Source organism: Eucyclogobius newberryi, unplaced genomic scaffold (assembly GCF_026437365.1).
Source record: "Eucyclogobius newberryi isolate DKJ021-1_F unplaced genomic scaffold, fEucNew1.0.hap1 SCAF_5, whole genome shotgun sequence".
NCBI classification, from domain to species: Eukaryota; Metazoa; Chordata; class Actinopteri; order Gobiiformes; family Gobiidae; genus Eucyclogobius; species Eucyclogobius newberryi.
The window spans coordinates 18,079,603-18,099,454 of record NW_027316167.1 but is presented as its reverse complement, the minus strand read 5'-3'; the positions used below and the strand labels follow the sequence as shown (position 1 = coordinate 18,099,454).

At 44.0% G+C, this 19,852-nt stretch overlaps 2 protein-coding genes across 11 annotated transcripts in view; both read left to right on the top strand.

The window, feature by feature from the left end:
• Positions 1–8,791, top strand: part of tjp1a (tight junction protein 1a) — an 87,407-nt gene extending 78,616 nt beyond the window's left edge. For 7 of the 10 annotated variants that reach the window (XM_072464797.1, XM_072464795.1, XM_072464793.1 and 4 more), the window contains 9 exons: positions 875–1,657; positions 1,747–1,808; positions 1,883–2,047; positions 2,136–2,224; positions 2,767–3,029; positions 3,667–3,821; positions 4,064–4,284; positions 5,002–5,145; positions 7,067–8,791. In XM_072464797.1, coding sequence (XP_072320898.1) covers positions 875–1,657; positions 1,747–1,808; positions 1,883–2,047; positions 2,136–2,224; positions 2,767–3,029; positions 3,667–3,821; positions 4,064–4,284; positions 5,002–5,145; positions 7,067–7,161 — 1,977 coding nt within the window. In that variant the 3' untranslated portion in view covers positions 7,162–8,791. The remainder of the gene's footprint in view (positions 1–874; positions 1,658–1,746; positions 1,809–1,882; positions 2,048–2,135; positions 2,225–2,766; positions 3,030–3,666; positions 3,822–4,063; positions 4,285–5,001; positions 5,146–7,066) is intronic. The other 3 variants (XM_072464801.1, XM_072464800.1, XM_072464802.1) reach the window with 2 other exon arrangements.
• Positions 8,792–10,789: 1,998 nt separating this feature from the next.
• fam189a1 (family with sequence similarity 189 member A1) overlaps positions 10,790–19,852 on the top strand; it is a 110,479-nt gene continuing 101,416 nt past the window's right edge. Inside the window, exon 1 of the mRNA XM_072465180.1 lies at positions 10,790–11,096. Coding sequence (XP_072321281.1) covers positions 10,806–11,096 — 291 coding nt within the window. The 5' untranslated portion in view covers positions 10,790–10,805. The remainder of the gene's footprint in view (positions 11,097–19,852) is intronic.

Sequence of the window (19,852 nt, the reverse complement as noted above, 5' to 3'; positions counted from 1 at the left end):
CTGCGTGTGTGTGTGTGTCTGAGGGCGCGCGTGTGTGCGCCTGCGTGCCTGCCTTCGTGCGCGTGTTTGTCTGTGGACGTGTGCAGGGGCGTGTGCAGGGGCGTGTGCAGGGGCGTGTGCAGGGGCGTGTGCGTGTGTGCACGTTCGTCGGTAAACAACAGTGGAGCTGCTTGCTGTGCCACTTAGAAGACCAGTCCCTGTTGCTTACCCTTTTTGCATGGCGGCCGCGACTTGTTCGACCCTGTTAACTTCATGAAGTGAATGTGTGTGCTATTGTTATTATTAAACTTAATTGTTTTGTTTCTTTGTAAAAGTATCCGTTAATCCTTCGTCTCTCGGGCACATGGTGATTTGAAGTCTCCTGCCTATGATGAGACGAATCTTGAATGGATACTTATTGTAGATACAAGTCTTAAATATTTTTGTTTAAACTGGATGTGCTTGTAATGTAAAAACGATTATATATAATTTAATTATTTGTCAGCAGTTTCAAAACAATGGGACATTTGTCAGTGTTCAAGTACTACAAGTACAGTTAGCTTCTTTATATGGGCTCCACATAGTTTTTCTATCAGGACAAATTTCAAGCAAAATAAATGACAAATGAATCCCATTGTGTTGGATCAACTGTGCTTTTGCTTTACTTCATGTTGCATTGTGCAAAGAGATTGGTGTTAAAAAGTAATGTAATAACTCCCTCCCTCTCAGTTTCTCTATTTCAGGTCTTTCCTATTTTATCTCTTGTGCAATTAATTTTTCAAACTTTTAATGCTCCTCTTTTGCATTTGCATCTGGTTTGTTTGCATATTTTTTAGAAATTCATATTTAGCTGTGCACACATATTTGACTCACTCTTTATTTTGTATTTTGATAGATGTCTCAGAAAGATCCATACAGTGTCGACAACATGGGACGTGTGAGTCACGGCATGAAGCCGTCGAGCTACAGCCCCCCACAGGGCTACCACCCGGAACAGCCGCCCTACAGAGATTATGACCACCCGTCCAGTCGCTATGACATCAGCGCAGGAGGGGGCTACACGGAACCAAAGTACAGGAACTACGAAGCGCCGTATGAGAACAACGTGCATCATTACGACCAGCAACAGTGGAACCCTTACTCCAACTCCCAGAGCTACGACCGTCTGCCGTACGCCGACGAGCCCAACGACCCCTACATGCCCCCGATCCGCTACGACGAGCCCCCTCCTCCACAGCCCTTTAATGGACGGCCTCGCTACGGAAAACCCACTGGACCTGCGCCGGTGCGGTTTGATGACGCTCCTCCCGCTGCGTCCCACGAGCTGCACTACGACCCGGACGCTCACCTGAACTCTTACCCCTCGGCCCGCTCCCCCGACCCCGCCGCACAGAGGCACAACTACAACCAGGGCCCGTCGCTGCAGCAGAAAGGCTTCAAACCTCAGCCATACAACGGCTCCCCGGTGAACTCCAGCCCCACCCCTCCTCCAAAAACTGAAAGCCCCTCGCCCGCTCCTGTTGAGGCCCCTAAACCCACATCTACAAGGGACAACAAACCGGACGAAGACCAAGCCATGAAGCACCAGTCTGTCCTGACCAGAGTCAAGATGTTTGAGAACAAGCGCTCAGTGTCTGTGGACCGAGTCAGAGACGCAGTGGAGCCAAGTGTCAGCAAGGTAAAACGTCACTTTAATCAGACTAAATTAATACATTAAACATTATATCCTTCATGAAAAAGAGATGTTTACATGGATCTGTTTTCCAGACGGCCGGAGTCATCCCCAAAGCCAACTCTTTAAGCAATCTGGACCAAGAGAAGCCTTACAGGTAATGATATTCATATTTAGAAATGTTCCATTGCTCTGGATGGCCCGCTTTCATATATTGTGTCCTTATCTCAGAGCTCCAGAGCCACAGAAACCCCCGGCTAAAGTTGATGATATCATTCGTTCAAATCATTATGATCCTGACGAGGACGAGGACTACTACAGAAAACAGCTGTCCTATTTCGACCGACTTCAGACGGGTCCCAGCAAACCACAAGCACAAACCAACAACTTCTCAACGTGAGGTCTTCATAATAACTGTAGATACAAAGGTACTCGTCATTTGTCTATCTTGTAAAAACTCTTTTTACTTGACCACTCTTAACAGGACTGAGACGGTAGAAAAGAAATATGACCCAGTTCCTCAGGTGACTCCTACATTGCCACCAGCCACTCTGCCCAAACCTGCACCAGAAGGTAAGTCACTCTAGAAATGTCAACCTTAAAACATCCATACACATTTGGGCTGCAGTTATTATTATTAATTATTTTTGAAGGGTCATGAACACTTCTTTAACTTCTTTTAGTCATTTTAACCCTAATTTAATCACTCACTGTTCACTTTCTGCACTACATCTGTAAATTCAACTGCAAATTTTGTAAGCCTATTTTTATTTTTCTCCTCTAGCAGATTTATATTGTTTTTCTCTTTGTTCATTGTTTTATGAACTCTCCAAAGCAAGTTCTTATGTTCATTGGCAATGGCAATAAACCGATTCTGATTCTGATTATCAATTTAAAAAATAAAGGCTTTTATTTCAGCTGCATAATGTATCTACAACCATATTCTACAATGCCTGTGATTCTGGTTTCATTCTTATTTTTATTCTCTCATTTAAAATCAGAATCTACATATTAAAACATAATTTGCTGATCTAAACTCACTCACAGTTTCAGGTTGTGTTTATTTTCCCATATTGTTTTCGGCCTATACACTGACTGTACCTGTCCACCCGCAGTGAAGCCCGCCTCCAGCAGAGAGGACACCGTGCAGTCCAACTTCCTGCCTCACAAGACTTTCCCAGAGAAGTCCCCTGTCAATGGCACAAGTGACCAGCACTCAAAAACCACCTCAAGCACGGCAGTACCACCAGCATCCAGCTACAACCGCTACACGCCCAAGCCTTACACCACCTCAGCCAGGCCTTTCGAACGCAAGTTTGACAGCCCCAAGTTCAACCACAACCTCCTGCCCAACGACAAGACCGAAATAACGTCAAAGGTGAGATTAAAGCAACACATGAGCGTGTCTTGAAATGAAAGTTGATTAAAAAAAAAACTTCATATTTGATTTACTTATTATGAGCCGTGACAAGAGAATTTATGTTAGTGTGGTTTATGCTGCATACATTTTGTAATCAAAGCTTTTGTATTGGTCGGGATCAGTCGCTCAGTTATTAAGTTAACCAAATGTTTTACTGTGAATATAAAGGTTCTATGTGGAAGAGAGAAGGCATGAGGTGTGTCATCTGGAGAGTTCAGAATGATTTGTGATTTTTGTTTCCCATACAAATATACAATTATACTTAAACTTTTCTTGTCTTTTCAGTGCACACACATGTTGGTGTCGTGTGATGGAAGCATAAAGATTGTTGAACTTTTGCTGAATCCTAATGTTTTAGTCGGCTAATGAGTGCACAGGGCCAGTCTTTAAAGTCTTCAGTCTTTAGCCCGAGTGGAGAAGAGGTTGACATTACACAGTGATGGGGGAACACTAGACGAGGGTCTCTAAAGGATGATTAAGTTTATCATGTACACGGCTGTTTTTCCATTAACTGGTTGTTATGTAACACATGAAAACCAGTGATGGTGTCATTAATATTACTAACACGCCTCATTATCTCTTTGTATTTAAACAGGTCCAGAGCACAAGCCCAGTAAAACCTCAGATTTCACCACAGCCTCAAAACACAGATCACGACAGTGGCGTGGACACTTTCACTCGCACCATGGACCACCGCTCCAAGTACCAGCAGAACAATGTAAACGCCGTGCCCAAAGCCATTCCTGTCAGGTACGAACCGTTATTCACCTGAATAGTTTATGTTCAAGCCTCATTTCAGATAATGTGGTCCACGTTCTCAAATTAAATATTAGTTTTGGTTTCAGTGTTGGGGTCGGATCAAATGCTAAACCCATTTTGCAATAAACCCAAAAGCTCTTTCTGAATTTGTCCCGCTAATGCTATTTCAGGAGCGCATGTACAGCATTTGCCTTCGTGCTTTGTTTAACCTCGATACACTTTTAATCTCTCAGCCCCAGTGCTTTAGACGACGAGGAAGAGGAGGACGAGGGGCACACGGTGGTGGCGACGGCGAGAGGGATCTTTAACAGTAACGGAGGCGTCCTGAGCTCCATCGAGACAGGTGTCAGCATCATTATTCCTCAAGGTGCCATCCCGGAAGGTGTGGAGCAGGAAATCTACTTCAAAGTGTGCCGCGACAACAGCATCCTGCCACCACTCGACAAAGAGAAAGGTAATGTGACAGAAATAGACAGGACAAAAGGAGGCTTCAGGGAAGCTCGTATTTGTGATGTGAGATGCATTCGGCAGCCGGTGAAAGATACTTCTCAAGTTCAATTCACAGTGTGAGAAAAGCGTTCTGTCAAATCAACTGTTTTGAGAATGCAGTTTTTGAATACTTTTTGGCATGGTAAGTTAAATTAAAAGCCAAAAAGGTCATTGCCTGTAGTCTATATTGCAGATATTGCCAATAAATATGTTTCGCTGTGCAAACATATTGTCGCACACGCACACACACGTTGCGTTAGATTGCATTTGATAGGATAGTACCTCAATATTTATCATAGTTTTACATCAAGCAAGTGACAGTTTCTGAAGAAAAGGGACCCTCTATCTATGTATTAATACACAAAATGCCATCCAATTTGCCCAGTTTTCTGTCAGCTTAAACATGTCATATATTTGGATTTGTCAAATTATAACTATTGAACTATGGATGATCCTTCGTTCTTGTTTACAGTATGGTTGCTTGGTAACAGTTATGAAATGACCTCAAATGTCACATCTGCTCCACATAACATTATAAACTTCAAGCTTTGGAAAGCGTGGCTTGCTTTTCAGTAAAAATCATAACTATGATCATCGTATGTGAACTATAGTTTAGTGAGCTCATTAGTCTAACTCATCACATGTACTTAAACTCTGTCCGCTCTGGTTGTGTCTGTTCCAGGAGAGACTTTGCTGAGTCCACTGGTCATGTGTGGACCCCATGGCCTGAAGTTCCTGAAGCCAGTGGAGCTGCGCTTACCTCACTGTGCGTCTATGACCCCTGATGGTTGGTCTTTTGCTCTAAAATCCTCCGACTCCTCGTCGGGTATGCTGTGCTTTCTGTTCTTTGGGGTCGTTTGGGCTGGCTGTGTGATGATCTGAGGGTGTGTCCTCAGCTTTACCTCAAGATTTGATTCTCTTCATTAAAAAATATTGATTTTACTCATTGGTGTGAGAATCAATCTAAGGGTAAATCTGACTTTTTATGATTATGCTTTTAGTTTATTTAGTTTTGAATCATTCGAACTAAACCCACACATACAATGTTAATTTTGCGCACTCATTTTTACAACATTGTTTCCACTCGGCTTTCTCCTCCTTCTAACTCTTAACTTTGCTAATTTGTTGGACATAACATGCATGCATTTGACCAACATAAGAGTTTGCACGATCATTTATCATGATTAGTTTAATAGTGCATGCTGCAGTGTGGAAAGTGCTTCTTCTAATCACAGAGCCACCCCAATCCTGACCTGAAGTACAGCTAAGATGGCAAAAGAGTGTTTAAAAACTCCTTTTCTTCTACTGTCTGAACCCTTAACATAAACAGAATAACTTGCTTCATGTTTTGTTTGATGTGTTGCTAGTCTAAAATGTCCTTCCTTTCCTCACGCTTCTCTGTTGCTGTGGTCAAAGTAGTGATCATTTTGGCAGTGGTCAGGATTAGTTGTTAATTAGCCTCATTTTGTGCAGCTGAATGCGATGTCGGCCCGCTGCGCCGTCCCGCTGAATTGTGTGCGGATTATCAAGCAGCGCCTAATCCTCTTATTGTAAAGCAAGGCCACTCTCCTCCGTCCTTCTGCGCTCTGCTTCTGCCCCTTTTAATGCTTGCTCAATATGTCGCTTTTCCAACTCTGTTTATTTTATTAAACATGATGCATAACACGTTTAGCACAACAAAAGGATATTGACAAATGTGTTGAACGGCAAACAGAATGTGCTTCTGCTCGTTGATCACCCAGATGTTTCCTTCAACACAGACTTAAATACTTCTTATACTTCAACCTTTCACTGATTGAGGTTCATTTTTTTTCAGTGTAGGCTTAAGTAAGGACTCTATTAAAAAGCAAAGTCAAGCCGAGTAAAACTGGACTATGAACAGAATGACATTTCGAAATGAAGATTTACAATGTTCTGAACTCAATGCTTTTTTATGATAAAAGCGCATTCAGATTTAAACATACTTGATACTAAGGAAAAAGTTCTAAACTCAGTCAATACAGATTAACAGACCACAGAGAAACCTTCTTATAAACAGTAGCATGTCATGTTGTTTATACAAGCGTAGTTCTTATATAGCTCATGACTGTTCAGAGACAATTCAGCAAAGGTCCAACTTTGTCCTATTTATGTGACTCTTTTCAGTGTCGATTTAGTTTTTCTATTGATTAGATTACCATGCACTAATTCATTAAACCTTGAAAGAAGTAAAGATGATCTGTGCCAGCTTTAGCCACATTAAAAAGAACAATATAATGTATTCATCTGGGATATAAAATCATTTCCGGGATTCTAATTGGACTATTTCTACTCGTTATATTGTTCAAAAAGTCAAATTTGATGTACTAAAGTTGGACTGGGGCAGGGCAGACAAAAATATCAATGCCAAATATCAGCTAAATGGTCAGTGTGGGACCTATATCCTGGGAACACACCGATATCACTGCTAATCGACATACCACCCCTTATACAAATGTTGAAAATAAGTATCATGTGCACATTTTCAAGTACAATATATATTAACTGGCGTTGAAACAGTTGATTATCTAAAACATGTCTTTTCGAGATTATTGTCTAGGTACCGGTATTCATTTTTTGACGACCTTAATGCAGCTTTGCTTTTCAAAATACACCATTTGCAACATTTATATGCAGCCGCACTAAAAACTGAAACGCGTGAGGCATAAATGTATTCACAGGTTTGTTGAAATAAATGAAACGACTGTACGATCCTTTATACTCTTTAGGTGATCCAAAGAGCTGGCAGAACAAGGCTCTCCCCGGGGACCCCAACTATCTGGTGGGGGCCAACTGTGTGTCCGTGCTCATCGACCACTTTTAAACCGCAGCAGCAGCAGGAGCGAAGTTACTGACTGTGGAGAGACAACTGAAGTACAAAATCCACTCCTCACAACAAGCAGAAGCACGTTTGTTGGAAAAACACCCTTTAAGTGCCATTTCATTGCAACGACGGCACTGACCACGAAACTGAAAACCTATTTGTGTGTGTGAGTGAGTAAGTGAGAGTGTGTGAGTGTGTGTGTGAGTGAGTGAGTGAGTGAGAGTGTGTGAGTGAGTGAGTGAGTGAGAGTGTGTGAGTGTGTGTGAGTGAGTGAGAGTGTGTGAGTGTGTGTGAGTGAGTGAGAGTGTGTGAGTGTGTGTGAGTGAGTGAGTGAGTGAGAGTGTGTGTGTGTGAGTGTGTGTTTGGTGAAAGCTCCTCCCCATCTGATGTGTCCATGTGAGAACAAATACATGCCCCGTGTCGATTTTCACTATTTACGCGGAATAATGAGATGGGTTTGCTCATATTACACCAGCGTGAAAGACACACACGAGCTGAAGAAAACGTGTCGCTGTATTTATACTATATATGCACACGTATATATAGAGAAATTGTACTTAACTTTCCAGTCAATATATTGTCATTTTAATTGACTGAATATATAATTATGTATCTCTTTGTTTTTGTTAACATCAAGCAGGTTTTATTGAAGAGGTGAAGATTGCTGTTTTATTATTATTTTTTTGTCGAAGGATTGTGCCAGATGTGCGTTTTTTGACTTTTGAGAGGCGCGTTTAACACAGAAAAAAAGAAGCTCTTCCGGTATTTTTCCTCCCTCGTTATCGCTGTGAGACATTAGCGTTTCCGGCGACGTTTCTCCTTCCAGCCTGAGGGAGATCTATGCATGTTCTTTACTCAGGTCACTAGTCCCTACCCTTGAAAACTCTTTCTTTGTGCACTCAAAACTCAAATAAGCAGCGATGCCTTATCTGCAGATTATTCACTTTTAAATGCGTTCAATAAGTTATGAAGATCTGTATTGGTTGCCATTTTTGAAAACCCATTGTATGAATAATTTTGGGTTCAGCACGTTAACAGCGGATAGATAACTAAAGGTTTGCCTCTTTTCTGCTATGCATTACTTAAAAATAACGTCAGAAAAGAAGTGGCTGTAAATAAAACTAGCATATTGCCTTGTTTCTTTTTGCTTGTAAATGAACATTTTTGTATTGTCTTTTCTTTTTTGTATAAAATTTAGAGAAAACATGTTTAAAAAGAGGAAAGAAAGAAAAGCAAAACGTGGATGTCTTTGTATTCTGGATATACCCCGAGCCTTGAACTTACTATAATCTGTAACAATAACAGAGACATTTTCTACATATTCACAATGTAAACCAAGTCTTTAAGGATCAGGTCACGCTTGAGCTAAAAGTGAATTAAAAACATGTTGATTTGACCGGTGTGTCCCCCTCACCTCTTTGTGATACGGATGCGGTAGCGTGTGCCCTTAAATGCATTTTTGTACTAATAGATATTATATTATGTAAGGCACATCAGTACTGTCTTATTTTTAGATATAACACCGCTTTAATTGGACATTAGATCTTCACGTGTGGCTGACTTTTTCTTTCCTCTACAACACAATTTTCAGTATACCACTGTATTAATAAATAAATCATTTTTAAAGTAACGTTTCAGTCAAATGTTCTTTGTCTTTGTCCAAGTTTATTAAGGTATTTAGATGTGCAATTAAGTGTTTTTTTTATTATCTAGGCCTTGTAGTATTACATAGATCATACATTGTGTTCATTGTAAACCACATTATATTGATCTAAAATGGATCTTTGTGTGGAAAGTTCTGAACTACAGAACTGAGTATGATTTTTAGATTATTTTTTGGACACGAGTAAAGTGAAGTGGGCAGGGATAGGAGGTAGGTGAAAACTGCTATTATCTGAGCACTCAAGCCTCAAATGCAGGATTAAAATACTCATCAGATGAACAAACAGATGATGGAGGTTAAAGGCTCATGAAAGTCCTTCTAACCGGTCAATTCTCCAACTGACTTGATTATTTTTTATTTATTTTTTTTTAAGATAAAAAAAAAAAAAACTAGACATATATACATTTACAAATTTGATTTCCAAATAATGGAAAAAAGCCAAATTAAATCAATTAGAACCAAATAAATACAAGCAATACATCAGATGTCTAAAAAACAACAGGACCACACTGATCACGTGGTTTTAAAAGCCAGGGACTAAACAGATTAAAATTCAGTTATAAAACCAACAAATGCTATTTAACAAATAATACTACACTTTAGGATGAGAGCAAGTCATTTTACTCAAGAGCTTTAATGACTCCCTGAGATCCAGAACTGTACCACGTGTTTTATTTTATCCCCACTTTGTTTCCTTTTACATTTGGGACCACATCAAGTATTTATCTCCTACTAAGTCTGAGCTGTTCTATATTTGATCCCATGGTTTCATCTGTAGCTCCATCGCAGAGGAAATGCTCCCATAGATTCTTCTAAACACATAATTATATATTATAGAGGCGACATTGTCTAGTTTTATTTGGCCAACGAGGCTCAAACCCTCACTACAGATGCTTACGTAGCACTGCGCAGCTCCTCATCACCGACAGATGGCGCAACGAGCCCCTGTGTGAGTTTGCTGCAAGGTCAGAGATAAAAATCATAGCCTTGTGTCGTTTGGAATCATAAAAAAGAATGACTAATTACGTAAAAGCGCTTTACGCACAATCAAGGCCAAAAGTCATGCTTCAATCTCACCCTTAAATGTAAAACAAACACAAACCTTCAATTGCAGACTCTAGAGAAGCATCACAAACACAAAGTTAGAGCTCATGGATGTTTTTAGACACGTGTTTGTAATAATGATGAGCCTGAAATATGACCAGTAATTCTGTGTTTTGAGGGCTTCAAATGCGTGTGAACTGTGAGAACACCACATCCCCTCGTACTGCTGATGCTGCATGAGGTGAGGAGGAGGACACGTTTTTGCCATTGCCAATTGGGAGACAAAAAAACCCCAAAACCTTTGTGTCCAACGGCGCGTCATCCTTTTGCGCGTTCGCGTCCCTCCACCAGCAGCAGCAGAAGCAGAAGCAGCACTACATCATCAGCGAGGGCCACAAATCACACGCTGTTTCCCCGTGATGCTGGCTGATAGTAGGCGTCTTCACCTCCTCCTCCTCCTCCTCCTCCTCCATCCCTCCCTCTCTTCAGAGTAGCGCCGCTCTCCGCCACAGACGCGCGCGGCTCCGTCTCCAACGCGCGCGGAGCATCCTCAGCCTCAGCACCTGCCTCACTCTCACCACCACCGCAGTCCCATCACCGCCTTATTCCTGCTCTTTTGTTTTTATTCTATTTTGTTGTGAATCATATTTGAACCAGAAGGCGCGTGTCTTGCTGAGTTGTGGGAGTCGGAGCCGCAGCGGCGACAGCGGGACAATGGTGCAAGGGAGCAACACCAACCGATGCGCCTCCAGGACTTGTTTGAGTCATGGGTAGATGTCTCCTGCAGCACCGTCGAAGAACTTACCGGGCCAATTCGGATTCGTGTGCGGCTCAGGAGCGCCCTGTCCGCCGGTGATGCGCATTGGACGCGCTGGTTCACTGTGTTGGACGTGATCTCCGTCTCGCGTCTCTTCTTCCGAGTGTGTGCGAACCGACGATGCCGCTGAACGCGCTTCCCCGCGGAGGCAGGAGCAGCGTGGCCGGGCTCGGGTTGATGGGTGTCGGGGCCGCTGGCATCGGCGGTGGCCCGGGGTCGTTGAGTCCCGCGTCGCTGTCCCGCAGTCTGTCCCGGCTGAGGGAGTACCGCACGCGCACGCGGATCATGCTGGCTCTGGGGGTCTCTCAGATGGTCCTGGGGAGCCTGATCCTGGCCGTGAGCTTCGCCGCGCTGGCTCTGACCACGTCGCCCCGCGTCCGGCACTCGTGTCCCTTCTGGGCTGGGTTTTCGGTGAGTAACAAGAACAACGAGCAGCAGCACCTGAGCAGAAGTGCAGCACCTGAGCAGAAGTGCAGCACCTGAGCAGAAGTGCAGCACCTGAGCAGAAGTGCAGCACAGCACCTGAGCAGAAGTGCAGCACCTGAGCAGAAGTGCAGCACCTGAGCAGAAGTGCAGCACATGAGCAGAAGTGCAGCACCTGAGCAGAAGTGCAGCACATGAGCAGAAGTGCAGCACAGCACCTGAGCAGAAGTGCAGCACCTGAGCAGAAGTGCAGCACCTGAGCAGAAGTGCAGCACCTGAGCAGAAGTGCAGCACATGAGCAGAAGTGCAGCACAGCACCTGAGCAGAAGTGCAGCACCTGAGCAGAAGTGCAGCACATGAGCAGAAGTGCAGCACAGCACCTGAGCAGAAGTGCAGCACCTGAGCAGAAGTGCAGCACCTGAGCAGAAGTGCAGCACAGCACCTGAGCAGAAGTGCAGCACCTGAGCAGAAGTGCAGCACCTGAGCAGAAGTGCAGCACCTGAGCAGAAGTGCAGCACAGCACCTGAGCAGAAGTGCAGCACCTGAGCAGAAGTGCAGCACAGCACCTGAGCAGAAGTGCAGCACATGAGCAGAAGTGCAGCACCTGAGCAGAAGTGCAGCACCTGAGCAGAAGTGCAGCACATGAGCAGAAGTGCAGCACCTGAGCAGAAGTGCAGCACATGAGCAGAAGTGCAGCACCTGAGCAGAAGTGCAGCACATGAGCAGAAGTGCAGCACAGCACATGAGCAGAAGTGCAGCACCTGAGCAGAAGTGCAGCACATGAGCAGAAGTGCAGCACCTGAGCAGAAGTGCAGCACATGAGCAGAAGTGCAGCACCTGAGCAGAAGTGCAGCACCTGAGCAGAAGTGCAGCACATGAGCAGAAGTGCAACATCTGAGCAGAAGTGCAGCACAGCACCTGAGCAGAAGTGCAGCACAGCACCTGAGCAGAAGTGCAGCACCTGAGCAGAAGTGCAGCACCTGAGCAGAAGTGCAGCACAGCACCTGAGCAGAAGTGCAGCACCTGAGCAGAAGTGCAGCACAGCACCTGAGCAGAAGTGCAGCACATGAGCAGAAGTGCAGCACATGAGCAGAAGTGCAGCACCTGAGCAGAAGTGCAGCACATGAGCAGAAGTGCAGCACCTGAGCAGAAGTGCAGCACCTGAGCAGAAGTGCAGCACCTGAGCAGAAGTGCAGCACATGAGCAGAAGTGCAGCACAGCACCTGAGCAGAAGTGCAGCACATGAGCAGAAGTGCAGCACCTGAGCAGAAGTGCAGCACATGAGCAGAAGTGCAGCACATGAGCAGAAGTGCAGCACCTGAGCAGAAGTGCAGCACAGCACATGAGCAGAAGTGCAGCACATGAGCTGAAGTGCAGCACATGAGCAGAAGTGCAGCACCTGAGGAGAAGTGCAGCACCTGAGCAGAAGTGCAGCACCTGAGCAGAAGTGCAGCACCTGAGCAGAAGTGCAGCACCTGAGCAGAAGTGCAGCACAGCACCTGAGCAGAAGTGCAGCACAGCACCTGAGCAGAAGTGCAGCACATGAGCTGAAGTGCAGCACATGAGCAGAAGTGCAGCACCTGAGGAGAAGTGCAGCACCTGAGCAGAAGTGCAGCACCTGAGCAGAAGTGCAGCACCTGAGCAGAAGTGCAGCACAGCACCTGAGCAGAAGTGCAGCACATGAGCAGAAGTGCAGCACCTGAGGAGAAGTGCAGCACCTGAGCAGAAGTGCAGCACCTGAGCAGAAGTGCAGCACCTGAGCAGAAGTGCAGCACAGCACCTGAGCAGAAGTGCAGCACATGAGCAGAAGTGCAGCACATGAGCAGAAGTGCAGCACATGAGCAGAAGTGCAGCACCTGAGCAGAAGTGCAGCACATGAGCAGAAGTGCAGCACATGAGCAGAAGTGCAGCACAGCACCTGAGCAGAAGTGCAGCACCTGAGCAGAAGTGCAGCACATGAGCAGAAGTGCAGCACATGAGCAGAAGTGCAGCACAGCACATGAGCAGAAGTGCAGCACAGCACCTGAGCAGAAGTGCAGCACCTGAGCAGAAGTGCAGCACCTGAGCAGAAGTGCAGCACCTGAGCAGAAGTGCAGCACATGAGCAGAAGTGCAGCACCTGAGCAGAAGTGCAGCACCTGAGCAGAAGTGCAGCACCTGAGCAGAAGTGCAGCACCTGAGCAGAAGTGCAGCACCTGAGCAGAAGTGCAGCACATGAGCAGAAGTGCAGCACAGCACATGAGCAGAAGTGCAGCACCTGAGCAGAAGTGCAGCACATGAGCAGAAGTGCAGCACATGAGCAGAAGTGCAGCACAGCACCTGAGCAGAAGTGCAGCACCTGAGCAGAAGTGCAGCACATGAGCAGAAGTGCAGCACATGAGCAGAAGTGCAGCACAGCACATGAGCAGAAGTGCAGCACAGCACCTGAGCAGAAGTGCAGCACCTGAGCAGAAGTGCAGCACCTGAGCAGAAGTGCAGCACCTGAGCAGAAGTGCAGCACATGAGCAGAAGTGCAGCACCTGAGCAGAAGTGCAGCACCTGAGCAGAAGTGCAGCACCTGAGCAGAAGTGCAGCACCTGAGCAGAAGTGCAGCACCTGAGCAGAAGTGCAGCACATGAGCAGAAGTGCAGCACCTGAGCAGAAGTGCAGCACCTGAGCAGAAGTGCAGCACATGAGCAGAAGTGCAGCACAGCACCTGAGCAGAAGTGCAGCACCTGAGCAGAAGTGCAGCACATGAGCAGAAGTGCAGCACATGAGCAGAAGTGCAGCACAGCACATGAGCAGAAGTGCAGCACAGCACCTGAGCAGAAGTGCAGCACCTGAGCAGAAGTGCAGCACCTGAGCAGAAGTGCAGCACCTGAGCAGAAGTGCAGCACATGAGCAGAAGTGCAGCACCTGAGCAGAAGTGCAGCACCTGAGCAGAAGTGCAGCACCTGAGCAGAAGTGCAGCACCTGAGCAGAAGTGCAGCACCTGAGCAGAAGTGCAGCACATGAGCAGAAGTGCAGCACAGCACATGAGCAGAAGTGCAGCACCTGAGCAGAAGTGCAGCACCTGAGCAGAAGTGCAGCACCTGAGCAGAAGTGCAGCACATGAGCAGAAGTGCAGCACAGCACATGAGCAGAAGTGCAGCACCTGAGCAGAAGTGCAGCACCTGAGCAGAAGTGCAGCACCTGAGCAGAAGTGCAGCACATGAGCAGAAGTGCAGCACCTGAGCAGAAGTGCAGCACCTGAGCAGAAGTGCAGCACCTGAGCAGAAGTGCAGCACAGCACCTGAGCAGAAGTGCAGCACCTGAGCAGAAGTGCAGCACCTGAGCAGAAGTGCAGCACCTGAGCAGAAGTGCAGCACCTGAGCAGAAGTGCAGCACATGAGCAGAAGTGCAGCACATGAGCAGAAGTGCAGCACAGCACATGAGCAGAAGTGCAGCACCTGAGCAGAAGTGCAGCACCTGAGCAGAAGTGCAGCACCTGAGCAGAAGTGCAGCACATGAGCAGAAGTGCAGCACAGCACATGAGCAGAAGTGCAGCACCTGAGCAGAAGTGCAGCACCTGAGCAGAAGTGCAGCACCTGAGCAGAAGTGCAGCACCTGAGCAGAAGTGCAGCACCTGAGCAGAAGTGCAGCACATGAGCAGAAGTGCAGCACAGCACATGAGCAGAAGTGCAGCACCTGAGCAGAAGTGCAGCACCTGAGCAGAAGTGCAGCACCTGAGCAGAAGTGCAGCACCTGAGCAGAAGTGCAGCACCTGAGCAGAAGTGCAGCACAGCACCTGAGCAGAAGTGCAGCACCTGAGCAGAAGTGCAGCACCTGAGCAGAAGTGCAGCACAGCACCTGAGCAGAAGTGCAGCACCTGAGCAGAAGTGCAGCACCTGAGCAGAAGTGCAGCACACTGCTCTGGTTCAGTCTAAGATTATAACAGATATAAAGAGCGAGAATCCTGCGAAAGTTCAGATTTGAAGTGTAGTTTCTTCAATGGCTCTTGTTTAAATGTGTACGTGTTTTTATAATTGTGTGCTGCAAGTTTCCCACTTTGGAAAAGAGGCTTTGATGTTGAGTTTACAGAGGTTGTGCAAATGGCATCACAACATTCTGAACAGTGAGGTGCAAAATGCTTGAGTCGTGGGTAATGACATTTTCTCCTGCAAGAGCTCAAAACACAACTACAATGTGAAAAATATGCCATTGTCTGCATTTAAAAGTATCTCATATGTAGCATCACCTGACATTTCAAAGAACAAAATCAAGTAAACAGTTTTATAAAACCAGATAAACAACAGGAACATGTGTCATTGATACAGACTTTAAAATCACATTCACAGTTGAACTCATGTTTCTCTCCTTAAATAAGATGTTTCTGAGTCTTTGTTTTGAAATGAAGATAATAAGTATACATAAATATTGTGAGATGAGAAGTGTCTTTTATTTCCAACAAACTCTGCACAGTCAGAGCAACAACAGAGAAACAACTTTAATTTCACATTTTACCGTATAAAGTTCATTTTAATGGAATAAAAATGCCACAGACACAGTTTTAATATAGTAGCACCTAGTGCTATTTCAATCTCATTACGGATGATAAAAACTTTATCATTTTTCATCATTCATCAATTTCAGAATCAGAAAAGGTTTATTTCCATTGTCAACGAAGAAAATTCACAAACATAGGAACTTGTTTTGGTGATTCGGTGCAACAAAAAACAATGAACAATGATAAAACAACATATACAACCAAAAAGGGCATGTATTAAAGTAAAACTGTTTAAATCTACTATAGGATAAAAATCAAAATAGACTTAATATGTACACTCAATTGTAAGTGTAGTGTAGAATGTAAGTGTAGTGTAGAATGTAAGTGTAGTGCAGAATGTAAGTGTAGTGTAGAATGTAAGTGTAGTGTAGGATGCAAGTGTAGTGTAGAATGTAAGTGTAGTGTAGGATGTAAGTGTAGTGTAGAATGTAAGTGTAGGTGTAGTGTAGGATGTAAGTGTAGTGCAGAATGTAAGTGTAGTGTAGGATGTAAGTGTAGTGTAGAATGTAAGTGTAGTGTAGGATGTAAGTGTAGGTGTAGTGTAGAATGTAAGTGTAGTGCAGAATGTAAGTGTAGTGTAGGATGTAAGTGTAGTGTAGAATGTAAGTGTAGTGCAGAATGTAAGTGTAGTGTAGGATGTAAGTGTAGTGTAGAATGTAAGTGTAGGTGTAGTGTAGAATGTAAGTGTAGTGCAGAATGTAAGTGTAGTGTAGGATGTAAGTGTAGTGTAGAATGTAAGTGTAGTGCAGAATGTAAGTGTAGTGTAGGATGTAAGTGTAGTGTAGAATGTAAGTGTAGTGTAGTATGTAAGTGTAGTGTAGGATGTAAGTGTAGTGTAGAATGTAAGTGTAGGTGTAGTGTAGAATGTAAGTGTAGTGCAGAATGTAAGTGTAGTGTAGAATGTAAGTGTAGTGTAGAATGTAAGTGTAGGTGTAGTGTAGAATGTAAGTGTAGTGCAGAATGTAAGTGTAGTGTAGGATGTAAGTGTAGTGCAGAATGTAAGAGTAGTGTAGGATGTAAGTGTAGTGCAGAATGTAAGTGTAGTGCAGAATGTAAGTGTAGTGTAGAATGTAAGTGTAGGTGTAGTGTAGAATGTAAGTGTAGTGTAGAATGTAAGTGTAGTGTAGAATGTAAGTGTAGTGCAGAATGTAAGTGTAGTGTAGAATGTAAGTGTAGTGTAGAATGTAAGTGTAGTGCAGAATGTAAGTGTAGTGTAGAATGTAAGTGTAGTGTAGAATGTAAGTGTAGTGCAGAATGTAAGTGTAGTGTAGAATGTAAGTGTAGTGCAGAATGTAAGTGTAGTGTAGAATGTAAGTGTAGTGTAGAATGTAAGTGTAGTGCAGAATGTAAGTGTAGTGTAGGATGTAAGTGTAGTGCAGAATGTAAGTGTAGTGCAGAATGTAAGTGTAGTGTAGGATGTAAGTGTAGTGCAGAATGTAAGTGTAGTGCAGAATGTAAGTGTAGTGCAGAATGTAAGTGTAGTGTAGAATATAAGTGTAGTGTAGAATGTAAGTGTAGTGTAGAATGTAAGTGTAGTGTAGAATGTAAGTGTAGTGCATAAGTGTAGTGTAGAATGTAAGTGTAGTGCAGGATGTAAGTGTATGGTAGAATTTAAGTGTAGTGTAGGATGTAAGTGTAGTGTAGAATGTAAGTGTAGTGTAGAATGTAAGTGTAGTGCAGAATGTAAGTGTAGTGTAGAATGTAAGTGTAGTGTAGAATATAAGTGTAGTGTAGAATATAAGTGTAGTGTAGGATGTAAGTGTAGTGTAGGATGTAAGTGTAGTGTAGAATGTAAGTGTAGTGCAGAATGTAAGTGTAGTGTAGGATGTAAGTGTAGTGTAGGATGTAAGTGTAGTGTAGAATGTAAGTGTAGTGCAGAATGTAAGTGTAGTGTAGAATGTAAGTGTAGTGCAGAATGTAAGTGTAGTGTAGAATATAAGTGTAGTGTAGAATATAAGTGTAGTGTAGGATGTAAGTGTAGTGTAGGATGTAAGTGTAGTGTAGAATGTAAGTGTAGTGCAGAATGTAAGTGTAGTGTAGAATGTAAGTGTAGTGCAGAATGTAAGTGTAGTGCAGAATGTAAGTGTAGTGTAGGATGTAAGTGTAGTGTAGGATGTAAGTGTAGTGTAGAATGTAAGTGTAGTGCAGAATGTAAGTGTAGTGTAGAATGTAAGTGTAGTGCAGAATGTAAGTGTAGTGCAGAATGTAAGTGTAGTGCAGGATGTAAGTGTAGTGTAGAATGTAAGTGTAGTGTAGGATGTAAGTGTAGTGCAGAATGTAAGTGTAGTGTAGAATGTAAGTGTAGTGCAGAATGTAAGTGTAGTGCAGAATGTAAGTGTAGTGCAGGATGTAAGTGTAGTGCAGAATGTAAGTGTAGTGCAGAATGTAAGTGTAGTGCAGGATGTAAGTGTAGTGTAGAATGTAAGTGTAGTGCAGAATGTAAGTGTAGTGCAGAATGTAAGTGTAGTGTAGGATGTAAGTGTAGTGTAGAATGTAAGTGTAGTGTAGGATGTAAGTGTAGTGTAGAATGTAAGTGTAGTGCAGAATGTAAGTGTAGTGTAGATAAGTGTAGTGCAGAATGTAAGTGTAGTGCAGAATGTAAGTGTAGTGTAGAATGTAAGTGTAGTGCAGAATGTAAGTGTAGTGTAGAATGTAAGTGTAGTGTAGAATGTAAGTGTAGTGTAGGATGTAAGTGTAGTGCAGGATGTAAGTGTAGTGTAGAATGTAAGTGTAGTGTAGGATGTAAGTGTAGTGCAGGATGTAAGTGTAGTGTAGAATGTAAGTGTAGTGTAGGATGTAAGTGTAGTGCAGGATGTAAGTGTAGTGCAGGATGTAAGTGTAGTGTAGAATGTAAGTGTAGTGTAGGATGTAAGTGTAGTGCAGGATGTAAGTGTAGTGTAGAATGTAAGTGTAGTGTAGGATGTAAGTGTAGTGCAGGATGTAAGTGTAGTGTAGAATGTAGAGCAGAATTTGAAGTGGTCATTCTACTCTCAAGTGCCATGAAAAAACATGCAAAACATGGTTCAAGTAGATCTAAATTCCCCCACAGAGCTAAACTTGGATTAAACCTCAACCTAATTAAGCCCAGAGTGCAGTCCCACTTGAATTTAGACCATATCAAACTGGGACAAAACCTGGAACAAAACCAGGGCTAAACCAGGGCTAGACCAGGGCTGGACCAGGGCTACACCAGGGCTAAATCAGGGCTAGAACATGACAAAACAAAGTCTACATCAGGACTTAACTGAGCTTAAAACGGGACCAAATCAAGTGTGAACCTGCCATAAATCTACAGTTTAGAGTTTAAATCTGTATCTTTCTGCATGATTTGTTTCTTAATCTTCTTTAAATCAACTGTTTTATGCTCTTTGAAGCGTCTTTGAGTGTCCTGAAAAGAACTATATAAATAAAACGTATTATTTTTATGATAAGAAATGTGAACCAATCCAAACTAAGGATATTGAAACCTGTCTAAACCACTAAATTAAACCAGGCCTGACTATCAATGTCAGTAAATCAAAGCGACACTGATGAGTTAAAACACCAAATCAGAATCCAATTAGAAGTTCTTGACCACATAGGTTAAAACCAAGACTACACCAGGTCAACACTAGATTTGAACATGGACTGAACCAGGATTAAAGCTTGTATTCTTGGGCTAAAGGTGCTTTGTGTGTCTCTCATACGTCTAACGATGCTCTGATCTCCTCACACTTCTGTCTGAATCGGCCTGAACACAGCTCTGTGCGTGTGTGGAGTCTGTGGCAATTTCGTCACGTGAAAATTTCATGTTTGTTTCGGTAAATATTCATGACCGTCCCTTGATTTGCTGCCAGCGCGCCCGAGCACGTGCACTGGCCCATTAATTATAGAGAAGTGGTGGTCTGCAGGAGACAGAAAGGTTCATGGGACGGCGATAGGAGTAGGGGCTGAGAGGGGGGGGACGGTCTGACCTGGGACATCTGTGTGGGAGGAGCCAGGCACGGTGGAGAGTACGGTTACAGGCGGTCACACGTAGGAAGCCTCTCAGGTCAAAGGTCGAAGCGTTTTGCACGTGAGTGAGTTCTTGATGAGATGGTATGGATTTCTCACAGCCACAAGAAAGTACAGCAGGAGCAAAAAATACTCAAGTAAAAGTATCACATCAAGTAACGGTATTAAATTGTGCTGATTATTGTCTATTGTCTTCTGGTCACAGCCCTATTTTCTTTGGACTGCAT